The 23,195-nt window shown below is 39.5% G+C and overlaps 1 protein-coding gene across 1 annotated transcript in view; it reads right to left on the reverse strand.

Moving 5' to 3' along the window:
• Window positions 1–23,195, reverse strand: part of TMEM232 (transmembrane protein 232) — a 251,608-nt gene that overhangs the window by 205,913 nt on the left and 22,500 nt on the right. The window contains exons 6-7 of the mRNA XM_056138992.1: window positions 22,726–22,886; window positions 9,379–9,533 (exon numbers count right to left, since the gene is read on the reverse strand). Of these exons, the coding sequence (XP_055994967.1) occupies window positions 9,379–9,533; window positions 22,726–22,886 (316 nt within the window). The remainder of the gene's footprint in view (window positions 1–9,378; window positions 9,534–22,725; window positions 22,887–23,195) is intronic.

The raw sequence follows: 23,195 nt of genomic DNA on the forward strand, positions 1-23,195 counted from the left end.
ATCTTGTTAATTTTCTCAAAGAAACAGCTCTTGGTTTCATTGATCTTTTGGATTGTTTTTTGGGTTTCTGTCTCGTTAATCTCTGCTCTGAGTTTTATTATTTCCTTTCTCTTGTTCGGGTTGTGCTCCTTTTTTTGGTCCTTCTCCAAGCTCTTAAGCTGTGAGTTTAGGTTACTTATGTGTGCTCGCTCCTCCTTCCTGAGGAATGCTTGTAGAGCTATAAACTTTCCTTTTAACACAGCTTTTGCTGTGTCCCATAAGTTTTGGTAATTGGTGTTTTCATTTTCATTTGTTTCTAGGAATCTTTTGATTTCCTCTTTGATTTCCTGTCTAATCCACTCGTTGTTCAATAGCGCACTGTTTAATTTCCAGGTGTTTGATTTAGTTTTCTGTTTTTGTGTGTGATTTACTTCTAATTTAAGCGCATTATGGTCTGAGAAGATTGCTGATACAATCTTTATCTTCTTAATTTTATGGAGGCATGTTTTGTGGCTCAGCATGTGGTCTATCTTGGAGAATGTTCCATGTACACTTTAGAAGAATGTGTATTCAGCTTTTTGTGGATGAAGTGTCCTTTATATATCTACTAAGTCCCTTTCTTCCATTGTTTCCCTCAGATGAAGAATGTCCTCGCTATGCTTCAGTCTAGTTGATCTATCAAGAGGTGACAAAGCGGTGTTGAAGTCTCCCACTAGTATTGTGTTGCTATTGATGTCTTTTTCAAAATCTATGAGTAGTTGTTTTAAGTACTTTGCTGGTCTCTCATTAGGTGCATATACATTTATTATTGTAAGTTCTTCCTGTTGTAAAGATCCTTTGATCAATAAGAAATGGCCTTCACTGTCTCTTATGACCTTCTTCACTCTGAAATCAATGTGGTCTGATATTAGGATGGCTACCCCAGCTTTTTTCTGGGAGCTGTTTGCCTGTAGGATTGTTTTCCAGCCTTTGACTCTGAGTCTGTGTTTGCTTTGACTATTGAGATGTGTTTCTTGCAGGCAGCAGAATGTTGGGTTCAATTTTCTAATCCATCCTGCCACTCTATGTCTTTTAATTGGTGCGTTTAGCCCATTGACATTGAGAGAAATTATTGTTATGGGATTTTGTCCCATTGTTCTGTTTAAATTTGGTGTATTTGAGGGGCCTTTCTTGCCTTAAAGTAGCCCATTTAGTTGTTCTTCTAACCATGGTTTTGAGTCTATGAAATTCCTGAGCTGTTGTTTGTCTGTGAAACTGTGTGTTGTTGCTTCTGTTATGAATGAGAGTCTCGCTGGGTAAAGTATTTTTGGGGAGGCATTTATTTCATTGAGTTTTTTCACTATGTCCCACCACTGTTTTCGGGCCATGAGAGTTTCACCAGAAAAATCAGCTGTGAATTTTAAGGATGCTCCTTTGTAAGAGATTTCTTTCTTTGATCTTACTGCTTTCAGAATTTTGTCTCTGTCTAAGGTTTTGGTCATTTTGATCAGAATGTGTCTTGGGGTATTTTTATTCGGATTTCTTCTAGCTGGTACCCTTCGGGCCTCCTGAATGTGGTCACAAGTTTTCTTCAGCTCTGGAAACGTTGTAGCAATGATGTCTTTGACAGTTTCTTCTTCATCAAGGTTTTCTTCCTGTCCCTCTGGGACTCCAATAATTCTTATGTTACTCCTCTTGGCTTCATCACGATCTTCTCTTGCCATCTGTTCCCGAATTGTGAGTCTCTTTTCCATTTTCTGCTCTTTTCTGGAGAGTCTCTGAACTTCAACTTCGAGCTCACTGATTCTGTTCTCAGCCACCCTTACTCTGCTGCTGAGGCCTTCCACTGAGTTTTTCAATTCGCCTACGAGATTTTTCAGGTCTAACATTTCCGATTGCATTTTCCTCATTTCTGCCTTCAAATCCTCTGGTCTTCTATTGGCGTTGCTTTCCATTGTTTCTTTTAGTTCCCTAAGAATCCTAAGTAGCTCCCTTCTGAATTCCTTGTTAGAGAGGTTGTCTAACACTACAGTACTGTTGGTGTCATCTGGGCTAGACTCTTCAATAAGAAAGTTTGGTGGGCTTTTGCGTTGCTTTACCATTGTGACAAGTGTGGTTTAGTCCTTCACGTTCACTGTTACTATTTTGCTTGATATGCAGTGTGAGTTAAGATAGGCTTATGAGTTATTGGCTACTGTGTTTCTAGTGGCTGAGCTAAACTAGAGAAGTTTCTGTCTAAGAAGGAATCTTATGATTCCTATGGCATATGTAGTGGGAAAATATTTTGTGGCCGCGTTAGCGGCCGCGGCTCCGGAAAGAGTCCCTGGCACTGGGCGAGGAGTTGGGAACGTCTCCTGGTTGGAATGAGGAGCCGTTCTGCTTTGTTGCCCAGAGCTGGGCCTCCGTGCCCGTCCCACGCAGATCAGGGGAGAGAACCGGCTTTCTAGGAGATGGATCTAGCTGCGCATGCCCAGAGAGGGTCCCAGGCCCTTGGGGGTGGGCTGTACCTGGTTGGAATTGGAGCCGTTCGGCTTTGTTGCCCAGAGCTGGGCCTCCGTGCCCATCCCGCGCAGATCAGGGGAGAGAACCGGCTTTCTAGGAGATGGATCTAGCTGCGCATGCCTAGAGAGGGTCCCAGGCCCTTGGGGGCGGGCTGTACCTGGTTGGAATTGGAGCCGTTCAGCTTTGTTGCCCAGAGCTGGGCCTCCGTGCCCGTCTCCGACAGTCATTTTTGTCTTTTTTCATTTTGGCCTTGAGATTTTATCAGCCTCTCCTTTCTCATCCTTCTTAACCCTGCCCTATTGGTGGTTCTTTCAGGGTCACGGTAATAAGACCCATTGTATTTACTGGTTTTGGCATATTGAATATGCAATAGATAGCTTGTTAGGCTCTGCCATGAGGGTGGGATATTCTTGGTAACTTGCCAGGCTCTCTGAGAGGGATAGAGGCTTTTAGGGCGGCCTCTAATCACCCTTTCAGGTGTTCCCATGGTTCAACAGGAAGAGGACCTCTGTTCCCAGGTCCCATTGAGCCTGGAGTCCAAGGTCACAAAGTTCAGCTTACCTGCTACTGTGGAGTTTCACTCATGCACGAGTCTTGGCCCGAGCATCCGGAAAGCATCCTAGAATGTGTTGGTGGCTTGGTAGTGGAGGTAGTGGAAGTAGTGGAAGTATGTCAATGAGGTATTTATCTGGTACTGGTGGGGTGAGTTTTATGTATATAATCCCTGGGTCGCTGGACATTGGTGGGAGCAGGCAGAGGATCTCTGTTCCTGGGTCTCTGTGCAAAATATTACTTCACGGAGCAGGGGAGGAAGGGCTGAAAAGTTTAAGAAGAGAACTCCCAGAGCCACCACCAACTGGAAGCTCTTTGACATTATTGCGGCAAAATGGAAAGATGCTGTCATTGACAACATTGATGAAGAATATGATCGACTGGTTCAGCACCAGTGGTTCATGATTGTCGCGAAGAATGCTGAGAGAGAGATAGCCACAAAAAGACGCCTGTCTTCAAAAACTCTTGAGCTGATTCATGAATGTGGCTTGGTGCAAGCCTCAGGAAACCGCAAGCAAATGTCCGAGCTCACAAAGCAGTGCAGAGAAGCAATAAAGGAAGACCTCAAAGAGAGAAGAGCAGCAGTGCTGACAGATGTGGCAGAAGCTGGAAAAAGCATTCACAATGCCCACAACTACAAGACCAAGAGGACTGCTCTCTAATGTCCTGATGTATCTATCACATTTTCCAGAAGGGAAATGGAGATTATCCATGACTTCTACTCAGGTCCCTTTGATAGCCACATTCAGCTGACCACATACCAAATTTCGCAGGATGGGTATCCCAATGTTCTCCATTCTGAAATACGACACACCATTTCATCGGTAAAAATAAGAACAGCACCCAGCCCAGTCAAGGTCAGACCAGAACAACTGAAGAACCTGCCGTCAGCAATCATCAATACACTGGCTCAGTTCTTCACAAGCTATCTGTCCGAATACAAAGTTCTGTCCCAATGGAAAACCAGCAGGACCGTTCTACTGTACAAGAGCGGAGACATCAACAACATTGGCACAATCTCCAGATCTGCCTGTTGTCTGTCATCTACAAGCTATTCACTCAAGTCATCCTGAATAGGATTGGAAGAACACTAGATGAAGGACAACCATGCGAGCAAGCCGGGTTCCGCAAAGGATTCAGCACCATCAACCACATCCACATGATAACCAAGCTCATTGAGGTTTCTCAGGAGTTCAAGATGCCGCTCCGTCTAATGTTCATTGAACTAAAGAAGGCCTTTGAGTCTATTGAGACTGAAGCAGTCACTGAAGCCCTAGCCAAACGGGACATTCTAACTCAATACATCGAGATCCTCCATGAGCTGTATTACAGATTCACTACCAGGATCTCACCATTCTACATGTTGGCCGCTTGTAAGGCGAACGCCCTACCGCTGTGCTATTGCTCCAGCCCTCCTTAGTCAAGGCAGACGCCCTACCCGCTGTGTTATGTAAGTGTTACTATCTGTAAAAAATTTCTTCTATCAGTCATCTAAGATAGAAAAATGCTTCATCAAAAATGATTATGTTTAATCAATACTACTGATTACAAACTCTGGATGGTAGGGGCTGGAGGATGTTCGGGTTATTCCCAATAATGATGATAAGCTGTTCCTTGCTCTGTTCTCAGGGGCTACTCCTAACATTTCTTAGGGAACCACAGATGGTGATGGAGACCAGGCTAGCTTGGCTCTGTGTAAGGGAAGTGCCTAAACCCCGTACTATCTTTCTGGCCTGCAAGGCTGCAAATTTCCTTTAAGATTTAAAATCAATATAAGAGACAAGAAATATATTTCATTGGTAGTGCACATGTCATTTGTGTGAGACCCTGATATTTTTCCCTAGAACCATAAAACAAAAACACTAAACCCCATACCTCCTTCCCCACAGTTCATGATAAACAGGAAAATAATGTGAATAAGTCTTCTAGCCAGACAGTACTAGATCCAAAACTAGACTTTAGCTATACTGACTCCAATGTATTCTTTCTACATTAATATAAGTAAGCTTAAATAACAATTTAAGCTCCACAATAAACTTTCAGCATATCTATCTATATCACTTAATCACTTAATCACTTAATCCCCGTTATTCATCAATTTATTCGAGCGGGTGCCAGTAACGTCTCCATTCATCCCGGTTGCGTGCTAGCGTAGCCCAATGGTATCTGTTCGTTTTAGGAACATGTAGAGCCTCAAACCGATCATTTAGGGTCTTGACGAAGAAGTCTGACCATCTTATAGGTGGGCGTCCACGTGATCTTTTGATGTCTCGTGGAATCCAATCAGTAATGGCTCTAGTCCAGCGGTTGTCTGTAAACCTCATTACATGTCCAGCCCATCTGATTTTTGATGTCTTGGCAAATGAGACAGCGTCCCTGATTCTTGAGCGTTGACGAAGATCAGAACTCCGGATTCTATCTCTCATTTGAGTGAATCGTGATATTCCAAGCATAGTTCTTTCGATTCCTCTTTGAGAGACCCGAATAGTGTTCTCATCCTGTTTTCGTAGGGTCCAGGTCTCTGAGGCATATGTTAATGCAGGAAGAATAGTGGAATCAAAGAGATGTGCTCGTAGCTGGAGGTTCTTTGTCCTTTTAGTTATTTCTTCAATGCTCTTGAAGGCATTCCAAGCCACTCTCTTCCTCCTGCGCAACTCAGGTGCCAGGTCATTCATCATGTTGATTTCTCGACCTAGGTATATATAACTGTTGCATTCGGAGATGGTGGTTCCGTTGAGAGCGAATGGAGCGTCAGGAACAAGGCTGTTTCTCATAAACATTGTCTTCGCAAGATTCAGCTCTAGTCCGACCTTTCCACATTCACGGTCAAAGTCGTTCAGCATTTGTGCCGCTTGGTTGATGTTTGGTGTTATTAGAACGATGTCATCAGCAAAGCGGAGGTGGTGTAGTTGCCGACCATCTATCTTCACTCCCATGTTTTCCCATTCCAGCCGTCGCATGATGTTCTCGAGGGTGGCACTGAAGAGTTTTGGTGAAATGGTATCACCCTGCCGAACCCCTCTCTTGATATGGTTGATTACTTCTTTGTAGAATGGTGAGATCTTGGTAGTGAATCCGCAATAGAGCTCACGAAGGATCCTGATGTATTGAGTTTGTACGCCCTGATTGGCTAGGGCTTCTATGACCGCTTCCGTCTCAACAGAATCAAAGGCCTTCTTTAAATCAATGAACGTTAGACAGAGTGGTATCTTGAACTCCCGAGATACCTCAATGAGCTTGGTTACTGTGTGGATATGGTCGATGGTACTGAATCCTTTTCGGAATCCAGCTTGTTCACATGGTTGTCCTTCATCTAGTGTTCTGCTAATCCTATTCAGGATGACTCGAGTGAATAGTTTGTAGATGACAGACAATAGGCAGATTGGGCAATAGTTGCCAATATCGTGGATGTCTCTTATATGTCTATCTATATAAGTATCCTTATTAAAAAGGCCAGGAATGTTTGCACTTTATAATGTTCTTAGGTTCTCCCTATAGCCCTGGGCAACTTGGACTATACTCAGTTTGATCAGGGATCAAACTCAGGCTCTTTTATATGCTAATAACAGTCTCTATCACAAATCTCCATCACTAATACTGATATCTTGTCAAGAGTATTATCTCCCTGGTTCATCCTGTTGTTCATCAATTATATCGAGCAGGCCCCAGTAACGTCTCTTTCATTCTAGCCCTGAGATTATATTCAAGGCTCTTTAGGAGAATGAGACCCATCATTGTTACTGGTATTTGGCATATTGGATATTGGCAGATTCATCCTGTTACCCTCATATATATTCAGAAATCACAACATCTAGTTTAAAGTTAGAAAACCATATTTTGTTTATGTAGCGTGGATACGTGAATAAGGTAGGTGGTAGGAAGAAGTGCTGTAGGCAGGATACTGGAGCATAATTTCTCCTTCAGCAGTAGAAGGCTGTGAGGAAGCACCTGGCTTCACTGCACATTGAGCCTTACTGCTTCATGGGATTCTATTGTGACTCTACTGCACGTTGAGCATTACTGCTTTGCGGGATTCTAGTGATTCTTGTGCGCTTCGAGCAATATTGCTTTAAGCGACTCTACTGTGTGTGTTGTGGACATAGATATTTCCCTTAAAGTACCAAGATTTATTGATTTCTCTTAGTTCTAGGATGATAAATGGAAAATGTAGAGGGGCTCTTTGTAAGACTACTGAAAAGCATAAATTAGCAGGGGCTAAAGAGAATATAAATTTGAATGAGCACTCAGAGAACACTGCACCACTATAAATGCTCTCTTACAGGATACCAAATATATTTTTACTATAGACTTAAGGTTATTTCATAAATCCCACGAAGAATAAATGACAATGAAAAGACATGCTATTAAAATGCACACCTAAATTTACTGCAGTATTATTTATAATAACTAGGATCTGGAAACAACCCAATTGTCCAATGATAGTTGAGTAGGTAAAGAACTTATGGTAAGCATACGTACATAACACAATACACAGCTATAAGAAAAAAATAAATTCTTTCTTTTTTCTTCAATAAAATGTAACTGAAGGGGGTCAGGGGCAGGGGCAGGGGCCAGATGTTAGGCTAAGCAAAATAAATCAGAAAGAGAAAGAAAAAATACTAGATTATCTCGCTAATAGTTGATATAGAAAGCAATCAACAGACCATGTCCAATGAGAACAAACCTTTAACTATGAAAATAAAACTTGTTACTTAGTGATTAGTTTTGTGGGTGCGTTGGTGGCCAGGATGAGTAGAAAGAAAGAGTCCAGTGAACTGCCTGCACTTCAGTGGTGAGTGTGGTGTGGCAACATTGTACCTCTAAAACACAAATATCTGTACTCAAAAAATTAAATAAATAAAATTAAGGCAAAAGTTTTGTGAAAATAAAAGAAATAAGGTGTTCTTGAACATTACATTATAACTTGATGTCTGAGATTCCAGCATGATAGGATTTCCAGGCACTAGCCAGTTTTGTGTGAGCATAACTAAATGAGTATGACCCCAACAAGCACTGTAAGTATGGGAACCCACAACAAAGTCAACACAAAAGGGGACGGAACAGGTTAAAGGGCTATTTTTGCTGAGGTAATATTGATTTATGAAACTATATCTGTTCCACGGGTGTAATTTCACACCTCCTCAGAATGTATGTTACATTCCATCACCATCAGCATCCCTCCATCACATTCCCTCCATCTTATAACCCTTTTTTACCACCTTCCTTAGTAGTCTTAGTTCTATGCTTAGAGATCAAAGAGTTTGTTTTCAAAAAACAAAAACTAATCGTAAGTAAAATTTGATAAGTGATCTATAACTCATTTAACAATAAAGGTTATTATTATTATTATTATTAGCATTAGAAATGCAATTAAAAACTTCAGATTACCACAAACACTAGAAAGGGAGACAGATTCGTACTTTAAAATTACTCCATAGATTAGAGGCCAGCCAGGCATTCTAGGGGAAAGGGCAGCTCAGATAGAGAAGGGAGCACCAAATAAAGGGTGTTTGGAGAATCCTCCCAGGAGGGAAAATGCATGTCGAAAGTAGACTATGGACTGAACATGTTTGCCACTCAATGCCTCTTTTGCAGACCACAACACCCAAAAGGAGAGAGAGAACACAAGGGATTGCCCTGCCACAGAGGCAGGGTGGGATGGGGGGGATGGGGGTGGGAGGGGTATTATCCATGGTGGTGGAAAATGGGCACTGGTGGAGGTGGAGGGATGGGTATTTGATCATTGTATAATAGAAACCCAAGTACAAAAAATTGTAAATCTACAACTGTACCTCATGGTGTTTCACTAATAATAATAATAATAATAAAAAAGAACATTGAGGCAGCAAAAAAAAATGTTCCTTAAACAATATTCTCCTCAATGTGTCCATACCCTCTCTTCTAGTAACTCAGGGTATTTTTTTCCTTCTCAAATTCATTTGAGTACAGACAGAAATAAGCAAATAATTGTCATATTTTACAAGCAAGGCATGAAAAATACAATGTTAGTATATTTCATCCAAAGATAATAAATTGCTCTTCACTGCTGTTTAAAAAGAGTACTTGGAAAATACTGAATGTTTTAAATGTGAGCATAGACTGCTTATCAATAGCAAATTATATTTAATAAGAAAAATGTATACAAAACTTATTCACACATCTAGCCACAAAAAGGGAGAAGTACAATTTATTTGTGAAATGAATGGATACAAAATCTATAAATTGCTCTTACCTTTGGAATTGGAATTATAAATTATTTTCATAGTCAACCAAGGTGTAATTAACATTTTATTTACATAGTTTATTTAACATTTAAATACAAAGATTTCTCCATGAATTACTGTGGATTGAAATACTTCCTCTTACCAGCTATTCTTTTGAAGCTGTGTCTTGTGAAGGATAAGATGTTTCAGCACCTTTTCCAACTGCGGACTATCCTTCTCCACACAATACCAGGCAGCCACACAGTGCCAAAACAGTTGGTCAATTTCATATCCTCTTTGATTGAGGTTGAGCTGTTCCTAGAGTTAAAATATAAAAATGCATCTTGGAAACAATATTCTTGGAATATTCTAATCTTGGAAACAGTTCTTAAATTTGTATAATTATGGCTATAAATTGAAAATGTACAAACAAATATGCATCTGTTCCTACACTTGTTTCACTGAGTAGAACAATTTACTCAAGCATATTTTAAGTACATATTTGTATTTTTAACTCAATGTCTTAATATATTTTCATATGGGACCATTGAGCTCAATAATATGACAAAAATTTGATGTCCTTTAAAGGATTAATAATTAGACACAATTATATTTTAATACCGCACGAGTTAGTTACTACAGCAGAGGAACAATGAAGAGGGCAAATATTAACAATGAGTAAACACAGCCAGGGGTCACTCCTGAACAGAGGGCCATAATTAGCTGCTTAGAATTATGGGTGCATGGCTACAACTCTCTTTGACAACAGTTTTAAATAAGAAAACAATAACCAAACAAAAATTATGCATGACAACATAATTCTGACAGCCAGCACCATGCTGATTCACATATCACCCTGTTCTTCTCTCATAAACTAAACATTCAAGAAGATTCAAGTCAAGTAGCTAAAATTTATGGACACACCAGTTCATGAAATTCTTCACTGAAAGCTCTTGGATGCCCTGGGAGGGGGTGGATTGAATCCCCGCACTGCTGAAGCCCCTTCAGCTGCACGCACACTCCACTGCTACAGTCACACCCACAGTCCAACTCTACAGATTCACTAAAAATTTCTGCAGACTCAACCCAGTTCTACAGATATTGAAACTTCTAAATACCTCCAAATTCCACATTACTGAAATTCTAGCAGGATCACACCAAATTAGATGGAAAAGTGACATAGAAGCCAACTAAATTAAACTAGCATAACCCGTAACACAGAAGGCTCAAATAGCAATAAACAGCTTGGTTAATTCTCAAAGGATTTAACATCAGACAAATAAATCCTTAGATGTTATATATATGCATACATATGCATATATATAACTATAGTTAGATTAACCTAAACTGTGGTTGGATATAACAATTTTCACAAAGTTTCTTTCAGCCATTTGGTTCTAACAAACAATATAAAACAAATTATTTTCTGTCCGATGAGGGGCTGGTTGGAAAATGGGTACAATGGTAGAGGGAAGATCACTCAGGTGTTGGTGTTGGAGCATCGAAAGCCCATAACAACAGCATCATGAACAATTTTGAAAAACCATGGTGTTTAAATATAGTAGTAAAAAGAAAACGTAATTCTTTTGCGGCTGGGAAGATAGAACAACAGGTAAGATACTAACCTTGAATGCAGCTGACCTGGGTTTGATCCTTGGCACCCCATATGATCTCTTAGCCCCTCTAGAAATGATCTCTAAGCAGAGTTAGAAGTAAGCCCTAAGTACAGATACTGAAGGCCCCAAAGTAAAACTAAACTAATAAAAAAAAGAAAATGTGATTCCATTTCTTAATTAAAATATGTGCATAACTGGACATGATCAATGTGTGTTACATAGTTATTTAAAAGTCTGTGAGTTCACATAATACAAGTACTGTTTTCTTAGAATGCTTCCTAACAGTTTTATAGATTTAACTGGTCTTGTAAAAAGTTGCTATAAAGAGTCCTGATTTTATTCTTAGACAATGATAACAGCACCCTCATTGAATTTTTGTCAACATTAAAGAATCAAACACACATATCCTCTAATTTGTTCTCAAACAATTCAAAATAAATTCAAATGACTTTATAATTTTTATTCATGATATAAAATAACATCACCACTACAAAATAAAGTTAGTTTTTTCTGTACTCAGCATAGAAGTCCAGAAGTTCATGCATAAATTTAAAACTATGCTTTTGGTCAACTCTTTTATTAACTTCCACAGACTTGTATTGATCTCATTTATGTCAAGAACTCAGTTAGATGCTGAAATCAAGGCAAGAGCAAGACAATCTCTGCACAAAATATTGACCCCAATGAACAATCATTCAGAAAAAAACAAATAAAAACAAGTCCGTATTAGGTCTGTTAGAATATTTCATAGAAAGCTTCATTCTTAAATAACGTGAAGAAGATATCAATATAATGTATTTTGATGTCATTAAATTAACACATTTTGTGCAATCAGTTAAATTTCACACTTTGTGGGAGAGCATCTCCACAAATCAGTGGAACACATATAAGTGAAGTTCAAAGAGCTGTAAGATAATGTGTAGAAACCCTCAGCCTGCAAGGTATTCTGAATAAACATGTAAGTGGACAGACCTTGCCAATAGCCTGACTAAAACTAACCAAATCTTCATTTAGATTTTATATATTGTATGGGTACTTTACAATTTAGTTAGTTTCTTATAAATCTTTTCTTAACAAACTTACATCACCAGAGAAAATTACCAAATTTCAGTAAAGATTAAAATTTAGACAGTAAAAAACATTCAAGTCTTGATTCCAATTTTATGTTATTCTGTTTTCAATCATAATTGAGAAAGGAAAAGCAGTTTCTGATTTGCAGTACCAGTTTGGCATCAATATTCTCTCAAACTGGTCTCATGATCATAACCCAGGTCATTTTTTTTATGTAACAGTATTGCTATTTATTCAGCCACTGATTAGCTGATTGATTGTTTATGAACTTCACCTTACTTTTTTCCCCCATTTTTTTTAATTTTATTTATTGAATCACAGTGAGAGCAGTTACAAAGCTTTCGGGTCTAAGTCTCGGTCATCCAATGAAACACCCGTACCTTCACCAGTGCCCATTCTCCACCACCAAAAACCACAGTATACCCCCATCCCACACCTTCCCCAAACCTGTGGGGCAGATGATTTCCACATTACTCTCTCCCTACTTTGATCACATTCAATATTTTGACACCAGACCCACCATTATTATTTGGGATTTTACCCCAACACTCAGATCTGCTAAAAAGTCAACAGTAGAAAATTTGTGTTCTATTGCTGGTTATGAATAACATATGATGTAGCGTGGCTGCAGTAGGGCCATGTGATTTTGAAATTCCTAAATTTTAACACTTAAATCTGGAGGGATTTCTGCCAAAAGCCACTGGGTTTCAAGATTTGCTCCTGAGTCTCTGGGATCATGGCCGTTGAACAGATTCATCAGGAGCCAGAGAGGCCATTCATGGGCGATAACTTGGGGTCTCGTTGGGGTGGGGAGGACAGGCCCGGCTCCACCCCCATCCCTTGAGGCCCAACAAGTTTCATCACTGCGGGCCCAAGCCTGACTGTCCAATGGCCTCTGGAGGATGACGGCCACCGAGCCGCCAAGGGGGAGCAGGCGGAGGGACAACACCCTTTCCCTCCTGGGGTGGCCCGGCGACTGTAACCTACTGTGGGGTCCGGATGTATTTCTGCCAAAAGCCACTGGGTTTCGAGATTTGTTTCTGACTCTCTGGGATCATGGTCATCAAGCAGCTTGATCAAGAGCCAGAGGGGCCATGCCTCCAATTATATAGCTGAGCTGGAGGTGGTTTGTGGGTGTGTTTCTCACATACCTAACTTCTGGCCGTTTACTTTCTTGGTAAACTTTGCCTGAGTTTTTGGGGTCTGGCCAAAGGTGCAGCAACAATTTGAGGGTATCTGGAAGTCTGAAGGCACCATCAGGCTGCTGATGCACTCGCCTCACAGTAGAGATTGACTTGCTAGTGACACCATACCCCCAACCCAGGTCATTTTTTCCTTTGGGGATACAACTTACAAAATATAACTGTCACTGTCACTGTCACTGTCCTATCACTGTCCTCCCATTGTTCATCGATTTGCTTGAGCAGGCCCAGTAACATTGGGAGACTTGTTACTGTGTTTGGCATATCGAATACGTCATGGGTAGCTTGCCAGGCTTTGCCGTGCAGGCAAGATACTCTAGGAAGCTTGCCGGGCTCTCAGAGAGAGGCAGAGAAATCAAACTCGGGTCGGCCATGTTGGCTGCGTGCAAGGCAAACACCCTACCCACTGTGCTATCGCTCCAGCCTCGCAAAATATCAATCTCAGATAATACTACTAGGATCCCATTCAAAACACAAGCAAGATCACTACACCACCACAAAATACCTAATCATAAAATTGTCCCTACTTTCTGAAAGTATAAGATTGACTTTGGACCACTTCTGGCCTAGAGTGACCTGCAAATCATCTGCATAAGAAGCACAAAATTATAAAAGACACACTCAGACACCCAATTGCTGAAACAACCTGAAGTTCATGGGAAATGTGGTTTTACCTGATCACAAGTAATGATTTTCAGTTTTCCCCCACTCACTTATAATTCTGGTGAAGTGGGAACAGGATCAAATGGACTTGCATACCAGTGAATTCCTAGCTGACTGAAACTTGTTAGTTATCCTCAGACATGTTAAACTTGCAGATATTTGCATAAAGACCTTGATAAAATTTCTCTCTGACATTTTTCTAAAGAAAATAATCTTCACCAACCTTGATCATGATAATGATGAGACTGAATACAATCACCACCGTGTCTACCAACAGTCTGGCAGGTGTATAGGGATAGGGAACAGTGCTAGTGAATCCCAGCTTATTGGAAAGTCAGGTATGAGCCAGCAGTGACAGGGCAACTGCAGTCTTATGGGAAGGGGGGTGGTACCGGCTCATCCTTCACACCCTACAAAGGTCATGAGTTGCTCCTCACGAGCGGCTCTCTGGCACGGCCATGGCTCCAGAGGCAAAAGGATTTAATCCAGAGCCCAGCAGCTTGTGGCAGAAAAGTGAATGGACCATGTGTTAAACTATGGTTCCATGCCTCCCCAGGAGGGAAAGGGTGCTGCTCCCTTCCACCTTTTTCACGCCCAGCAGCAAGGTGGCTGCCACCTCAGAGCTTAATGGAAAGCCAGGTATGAGCCGGCAGTAACGGGGCAACTGCAGTCTCATGGGAAGGGGGGTGGTACTGGCTTGTCTTTCACGTCCTGCCGAGATCATAAGTTGCCCCCACAAGCGGCTCTCCAGCAAGGCCATGGCTCCAGAGGCAAAAGGACTTAGTGGAGTTCATATCCCCTTCTCATTGATAGGAAGAATTAACATAGTCAAAATGGCAATACTCCCAAAAGCATTACACAGATTGAATGCAATCCATTTGAGGATATCAATGAAATTCTTCAAAGAAATATAGCAAGCATTCCTGGAATTCATATGGAACAAAAAATGCCCACGAATAGCTAAAGCCATTCTTGGGAAAAAGACATGGGGAGGCATTACGCTCCCCAACCTCAAACTCTGCTAATGCGGTAATAATTAAAATAGCATGGTACTGGAACAACAGCAGGTCTGCAGACCAATGAAACAGGGTGGAGTATCTGCAAACACAACCCCAAATGCATGAACATCTAATCTTTGATAAAGGAGGAGGAAATAAGAAGTCGAGCAAAGATAACCTCTTCAACAAATGGTGCTAGCATAACTGGACAACCACGTGCAAAAAAAATGGGCTTAGACCTTGACCTAAAACCATGAACAAAAGTCAGATCAAAATAGATGAAAGATCTCAACATCAGGCCAAAATTCATAAGATAACATCGAAGACAAGGTCAACAAAACTCTCCAAGATTTTGAAGCTAACGGTATCTTCAAAGACAACACTCCATTGATGATCCAAGTGAAAACAGAAATAAACAAATGGGGCTATCTTAAATTAAGAAGTGTCTGCACATCACAATATATAGTTACCAGAATACAAAGACAATCTACAGAATGGGAAAGGATATTCACCCAATACCCATCTGCTAAAGGGTTGATATCAAGGATATATAAAGGTTGAACTCCACAAGAAGAAAACACCCAACCCCATCAAAAAATGTTGTAATTAAATGAACAGAATCTTTCTCAAAGAAGAAATCCAATTGGCTAAAAGGAACATGAAAAAATGCTCTACATCACTAATCATCAGGAAGATGCAGATCAAAACAATAATGAGATATCACCTCACTCCACAGAGACTGGCCCACATTCAAAAGAACAGGGGCAACCGATGTTGGCGCGGATATGGCGAGAAAGGGACTCTCCTTCACTGCTGGTGGGACTGCCAACTGGTCCAGCCCTTATGGAAAACAGTATGGAAGATTCTCAAAAAATTAGAAGTTGAGTTCCCATTTGATCCAGCAATACCACTTCTTGGAATATATCCTGGAGAGGCAAAAACATATAGCCAAAATGACACTTCTATGTTTATTGCTGCACTGTTCACAATAGCCAAAATCTGGGAAAAAATCTGAATGCCGAAAACAGATAATTAGTTAAAGAAACTTTGGTACATCTATACAATGGAGTACTATGTGGCTGTTAGAAAAGATGAAGTCATGAAATTTATATAGAAATGGTACTACATGGAAAATATCATGCTAAGTGAAATGAGTCAGAAAGAGAGGAACAGACATAGAAAGATTGCATTCATCTGGGGAATATAAAGTAACAAAATAAGAGACTAACACCCAAGAATAGCCGAGATAAGTACCAGGAGGTTCACTCCATGGCTTGAAGGCCAACCACACATGCTACAGGAAAGGACATCTCATACAAAGAAGGGAACAACAAGTAAAGGGTGTTGGGAGGATCCTCCCAGGATGGGAGATGCATGCTGAAAGTAGACTATAGACCGAACATGATTGCCATTCAATGCCTCTTTTGCAAATCTCAGCAACCAAAAGGAGAGAGAGAACAAAAGGGAATGCCCTGCCACTGAGGTGGGATGGGATGGGGGGAATGAGTGGTGGGAGGGTTACTGCGATCGTTGGGGGTAGAGAATGGGCACTGGTGGAGGGATGGGTACTCGATCATTGTGTAACTGAAACTCAAGCACAAAAACTCGTAAGGTCGGCCCCCTACAAGCAGCTCTCCAGCACGGCCATGGCTCCAGAAGCACAAGGACTTAATGAAGAGCCCAGCAGCTTGCGGCAGAAAAGTGAATGGACTACGGGTTAATCCATAGTACCATGCCTCCCCGGGAGGGAAGGGTTGTCACTCCCTTCCGCCTTTTCCCCCCTGGGCAGCAAGATGGTGGCGACCTCAGAGCTTTTTGGAAAGTGAGGTATGAGCTGGCAGTGATGGGGCAACTGAAACTTCATGGGAAGGAGGGCGTTCCTGGCTCGTCCTTCACGCCCTACCGAGGTCATGAGTTGCCCCCCACTAGAAGCTCTCCAGCACGGCCATGGCTCCAGAGCCAAAGAAACCAATCTCGTAATTATATGGCTCTTGGAAGAAATACCTCCAGCCTTAATAACTAAAATATCAGAAATCCAAAATCGCCTGCCGCTATTGTGGTTGCACGACATCATATGGTTCTCATAACCAGCAGTAGAAAACAAATTATTTCACAATGCCTTTTCAGCAGTTCTGATTGTTGGGTGTAAACTCTAAACAATAATGGTGCATCTTTTGTTGAAATAATCAAAATAGATAGAGTGTTAAGTATAATTCTCCTGCCTCACAGGCATTGGGAGGGGTGGGGGGTATATTGAGGTTCTTGGTGATGAAAAATAAGTACTGGAGAAGGGAAAGGTGTTTGATCATTGCATGACCGAGACTTAAACCTGAAAGCTTTGTAACTTTTCCCATAGTGATTCAATAAATAAATATTTTTTAAAAGAATGGAAAGATTTTTGAAATAAATGGTAATATTGAGATTTAAAAAAAAAACTTGTCATCCCAGATAGATTTCTCCATAGCTGGAAGCCTGCCTCATGAGCAAAAGGGAGAAGGCAGCTGGGATAGAGAAGGGGTCGGTCACCAAGAAAAAGATGGCTGAAGAAATCTGTCGGAATGGGAGATGTGTGCAGAAAGTAGACCAAACATGATAACCTCTCAGGGTCTGTATTGCAAATCATAATGCCCAAAAGTAGAGAGAGATTATGAGGAATACTGTCTGCCATGGAGGCAGAGGGAGGGTGGGAAAGGGGGGTTATACCAGGGATATTGGTGGTGGGGAATGTGCACTGGTGGAGGGATGGGTGTTTGATCATTGTGTGATTGTAAGCAAAACATGAAAGCTTTTAACTATCTCACAGTGATTCAATAAAGTTAATAAAAAAAACTTGTAAGGTCAACAACTGTACCTCATGGTGTTTCACTAAAAAAAAAAAAGAATAGATTGAATTGAACAGAAAAAATCAGAGTACATAAAAAAACATTTCTTTGCCTTGATACTCAATGGACAACTAACTAGAATGCAAAGATAAAGTGTAAGTATACATATTTACTGATTTATTTAAGTTTGGAACCATACTAAGTCTATTGACATTTAGCTCTGTTATTATGGATCATACCTGAAATGTTCGGGGTACCATATGAGGTATTGATATCAAACCAAGGTAGGCCACATTACAAGTGCCTAAACCTGTCTACTATCTTCCAGACTCAGAATAATGATTTCCAACCTTTTAATCATTGGACTGAGTTCATTTAATATCTTTTAATCATTGGATTTAGTTCATTTAATATCATTTAATATCTAAATAAGAATTAACATTTGGGACTGGAGAGATACTATAGTGGGTATGCCTGATTTTCTTCCAGCCTAGGTTCAACCCCTGGAGCCCTGTGTAACTCTCTGAGCCCCTCTAGGAGTGACCCTTGAGCACAGAATCAGGAGTAGGGCCTAAGCATAAAAACAACAATAAAGAATTACAACTTGTATTTGTATGTCATTTTTGTTTTGTTGTTGTTATTAATTCTTTTTAGTTTTATTTTGTAATTAGATTGTGTTAGCTTGTAAAAAAATTGGGAGAAGAATCTTTACGCCTTGATAACTTGCAAAGCACTGAATATTGCATTAAATAATTTTCATAAGATTTTTTCTCTTCTTTCCTATCTTCTATCTCTCTCTTTTCCTCCCTTTCTTTTAGCTTTATGATCACATCATTCTTCTTCTTGATGTATAAAGTTTGACAATTCCTCTACTGAGAACCTCACCTAAAAAGCATGCCAGACACAGTAACAACAAAGTCTCCAATGGAGACGTTACTGGGCCCGCTCGAGCAAATCGACGATCAACGGGAGGGCCTTTACCTTTACCTTTACCTTTACTAAAAACTCAGGTGCCACAAAAGCTGGAAGCATGCAAATTTAAGTATTAATGCACTAAAAAGACTCTCTTTTATAGTAGGAATGAGCTTTATATCGTAGATGTTACTCAAGATCTGCATTGACAGGCTTTGGGATTTGAACCTTTTTTTGGTCATTTTAGGAAAATTGATTTTGCCATGACAGGACCTCTCAAATAAAAAGCTACTTGAATAATATGACATAAATTATAATCTAATCTTAACTTTAAAGAACTATGTCTCTGACTATCCCAATTCCTAGTGCCTATGTACAATTGCAGCATAGCACAAAACATACCAAATTTAAATAATTTGTATAGCTTTGACCTGCTCCGTTTCCGACCTGGGCCGGTTCACCCCTTCTTAAACAACCTGGTGGTCATTCGCTCCCGGAGGGTCACCATATTGATGCTGAACTTAGTGCGGACACCCTATTGGCATAGCGCGCTACAGCCCAGATCTCCTGGACTCAAATGATCCTCCAGCCTCAGCCTCCCGAGTAGCTAGGACTACAGGAGCGGTGGAGTGATAGCACAGCAGGTAGGGTGTTTGCCTTGCACGCAGCCAACATGGCCGACCCAAGTTCGTTTCCTCCGCCCCCTCGGAGAGCACGGCAAGCTACTGAGAGTATCTTGCCTGCTCAGCAAAACCTGGCAAGCTACCCGTGAAGTATTCAATATGCCAAACACAGTAACAACATGTCTCACAATGGTATATATATCGAATATATTCGATATGCCAAACACAGTAACAACAAGTCTCACAATGGAGACATTACTGGACCTACTCAAGCAAATCGAGGAACAATGGGAGGACCGTGAGTAAGTAGCTTAGTAAGTACCGTAGAGAATGAATTGCTATTTTTTACTTGAATAAAAACTTCACATTTTCAAGTTTACAGAGGCATTTTTACTTTAGCTCAGATGCAACTATTAAATTAGGGATCTTCTAAGTTTTAGTAAAGTTTAAAACTTTTTCCTAAGTACCATGTTATTATTGTCATGTGACAACTGTTCTCAGTTAAATTCAGTTGTGTTAGTGAGCAAAGGACATAGTGAAAAACTCAACCCTGTGTTCTGGTTCTGCAACCCACAGAGCTGATTAAAGTGTGTCATTTGTCAAAGTCAGCGGAAACTATGTGTTCAGATAAGCTTAAAAGGACATTAAAAGGAGACATTGGGTTCAGTACTGAGGAAGCGAAATTTTTTATTCTTAAACAGAAAAAAACACCTATAGTGTATATCCTAGAGATTTTTCTGGGGAATTTTATAGCAGCACCTTGAAAATAAGTAATTTGGCTTTACTCCAATGTCTGTAAGTGATTTAAAAATAAATCATTTTTACAATGGTCAAAATCTGCTATTACATACCTTTTAGAATTTTCAGATGATGAGAGCTATAAAAATAAATCCAAAGATCCTCTCTATAGCACACTAATAATAAAGGAAGGAGAAAGGATGAATACAAATATATACTTTATACTCCAGCTTGCTCTCTTTTTCCGCTTTTTCTTCCCAGAATGTCAGCAATGGTAATTTAATGGGTTAATTCTCAACCCTCAACAGAACCAGAGTGACTGATTTAGATTAAGCTGTACTTGGGAAATTTGGCTGGAACTTGGATATCTTAAAACAAGCCACAAAGCACAGCATCAGCTAGTGGACTCAGGAATTTAGAAGCACAGTGGATATATACCAGAGTTCATATCCTGTACATTATGAGGTAATGGGAGAAAAAAACTAAAGACAAAGAAATTTGAGGCCAAAATCTGTTATAATTTCCTCAACTGTCACTGCCACTGTCTTCCCGTTGATCATCAATTTGTTCGAGCGGGCCCAGTAATGTCTCCATTGGAGACTTTGTTGTTACTGTGTTTGGCATATCGAATACATCACGAGTGGCTTGCCAGGCTCTGCCGTGCGGGCGAGATACTCTCGGTAGCTTGCCGGGCTCTCCGAGAGGGGTGGAGGAATTGAACTCGGGTAGGCCATGTTGGCTGCGTGCAGGGCAAACGTCCTACCGCTGTGCTATCGCTCCAGCCCACAGAATCACAAATATAGATCTGAGTTAGAAAAGATTAAAACTTTGCCCTTCGTTCTAAAAAGTGGCAAAAGGCATTAAGCCTTAATGACTCTTCCAAACTCTAAGCAGATCTTTACCTGCATTTGTGTCATTATTATTATTATAGAGCAATCTAGAAAAGCATCAGTATTTATGCCTTTGCCGTGCAATGCTACTGTGCCCAGCACCAAAGTAGCCATCATCTCTGACAGTTTCACTCTTTTCCATTCGGGCCGACCTATGCATTAGTGAGCTTTCATTTCCCTTGTGCATGCGCACCGAGAGTGACAGAAAACAGACTGGTTCCTAAGGAAAGGCAGAGTTAACATCGCGTAGAACAAGATTGTGCGTGTTTTCAAGATTTTGCAGTATCTCGTTTTTTAAAGGGACTCAAGTCATTATATTTAGTTGAAGCACAACTAATGACAGCATAGTTCAGCACATTAATTTAGTCAGCATAATCACTTTCCTAGGTGCAAATAATTAAACTACTAAGTTCAGGTATTAAAAGTTCTTAGATATTTTTCAATAATTATTGTACACAGTTTCTTGGTACTTAATTTACAAAACACAAATTTTTGGAAATGTTACAATCTTGTAGATCAGTGCAAATGAGGATGATGGTGATGATGGTTAATGACAATAAAAATGAAATGAAATGATTTGTGATAATGACTTGGCATCTTTTTAAAATAAATAAGTAGGGGTCAAGAATGTAACTCAATGGTAGAATGTTTGCATATGCAAAGCTCCAGATTGGATCCTTAGCACCACTAATAATAATAATAATAATAATAACAATAATAACAACAACAACAACAATGAGAAAACAGGTGCTGTGTTTGGAGAGTTATAAGTTTCTCTCTGTTTATAGTCAGCGGGTATTTTTTTCTTTATTATTAGTACTTAATGAGCAATTGCAATTTCTCAATGTCTTAGATTATTATATACTTACTCATTTGATGTTATTGGAACATTTTATAGTAAATGAAACCTGCTTTATATATGATTAATTTGTATTTATTAGTATTGATAAGCAAAACATTCAAGCAACTGAGCATACATCACTTTGTATATGAATTTTTCAACAAGTAGTAAACGCCAGGGAAGAGAGAAAACACTAAGACATAGAATGATTCCAAGTAGAAGTGGTTAAATGTTTTTCCCCTTAGCACTGAGATGAGTTAGCTTCAGAAGCAACCCTAGCACAATATGGAAAAACCATGTTGTAAATCACAAATTAAACAATTAAGCTATTTAAGAGAATATTTAATTTCCTGAAGTGTTCAATTTGTAGTGTCAAAAATTCCTTCTAAAATATTACAGAAATATATTTTATTAATAATACAACAAAATAAAACAGGAAAAGAAGATTTTCACTTTTTGTTGAAATAAAGAGAAATAAAGGCATTATGTGCTCCAGAGACTGAAATTGATCTTCTAAAGTATATAAATCTGTATGTGATCTGAGCAATTATTTGGCTTTATGCAGTTTGTGTCTACATAATGTGTATTATTACACACCAAAAAATTATAAAATTAGTACAGGATTTTGACTTATATTAAGATGAGCACAAATCAAAGGGAAATTTCTCAAATTTCAAGGAATACTCTAATTTTCCAATTTGATATATTAAAAATGTTTGATTTTAATAGCAGATTAATGTGATTACACATGAATCATAGGAGCATAAAAATTATAATTGTTCTAATAAAAAGTCTACACTTTACACAACTTAATGTAAATTTAATATCTTAAAATGTCCAATTATAATTCAGTCTAAATTATGTCGAGATTTTTCTATGAAATAGCTAAAATAGAACCTATAAGAAAGAAGCATTATGACATTACCTCACATAAAACAGTAGCATTATGATATTTTAATAGTAATCCCACTTACTCATTTTGTCTAAGAAATATATACAGGATGCATGGAATTAGTACCTTTGCTTCTCCCTTCTCTTAACTAAAATCATCTTAAGCAATGCCTACTAAATTTACAAGCACAATTATTTAATCAGTAACCTTATGTGATTCATGAGGCACTAGAATATACTCACCCTGTTAGAACATGAATTATATGGTTTCTCATTTTCCACACTGTTGAAAAGTGATTCAGGAAGTTCTGTTCTGCATATAATTTCCATGGCTTTCACAATGAATTGTATATTTGAAAAGATGTTTGTATACTTGTTATACGAATTTCCCGAGCAACTAAGAGCTATTGTATGAAAGTTAATTTGTGAGAAATATTTTATTAATATCTTGCATTGTGTTTCATTTTTCTTTTAATTATTTAAATATAATCGAATTCAGTACAGTTAGATGCTGAAACTGTTTGTTCCCCCTCTATTATTTCTTGTGCTATATCTGACCTCTAGTGGTTAGATAGAGAACTACAAGGTAAATAATTCATTCACAGCGTTTACATAATTCAGAAGAGCAATTGCATAATAGTTGAAAGTCCAATTAAATATACTTAGTGCATAAGGATGCTTAGAAACAGCTGAAAATAAACCTAGTTCTGAGA

The sequence above is a fragment of the Sorex fumeus genome, unplaced genomic scaffold (genome assembly GCF_029834395.1).
Source record: "Sorex fumeus unplaced genomic scaffold, SorFum_2.1 ptg000131l, whole genome shotgun sequence".
In the NCBI taxonomy this organism is placed as follows: domain Eukaryota; kingdom Metazoa; phylum Chordata; class Mammalia; order Eulipotyphla; family Soricidae; genus Sorex; species Sorex fumeus.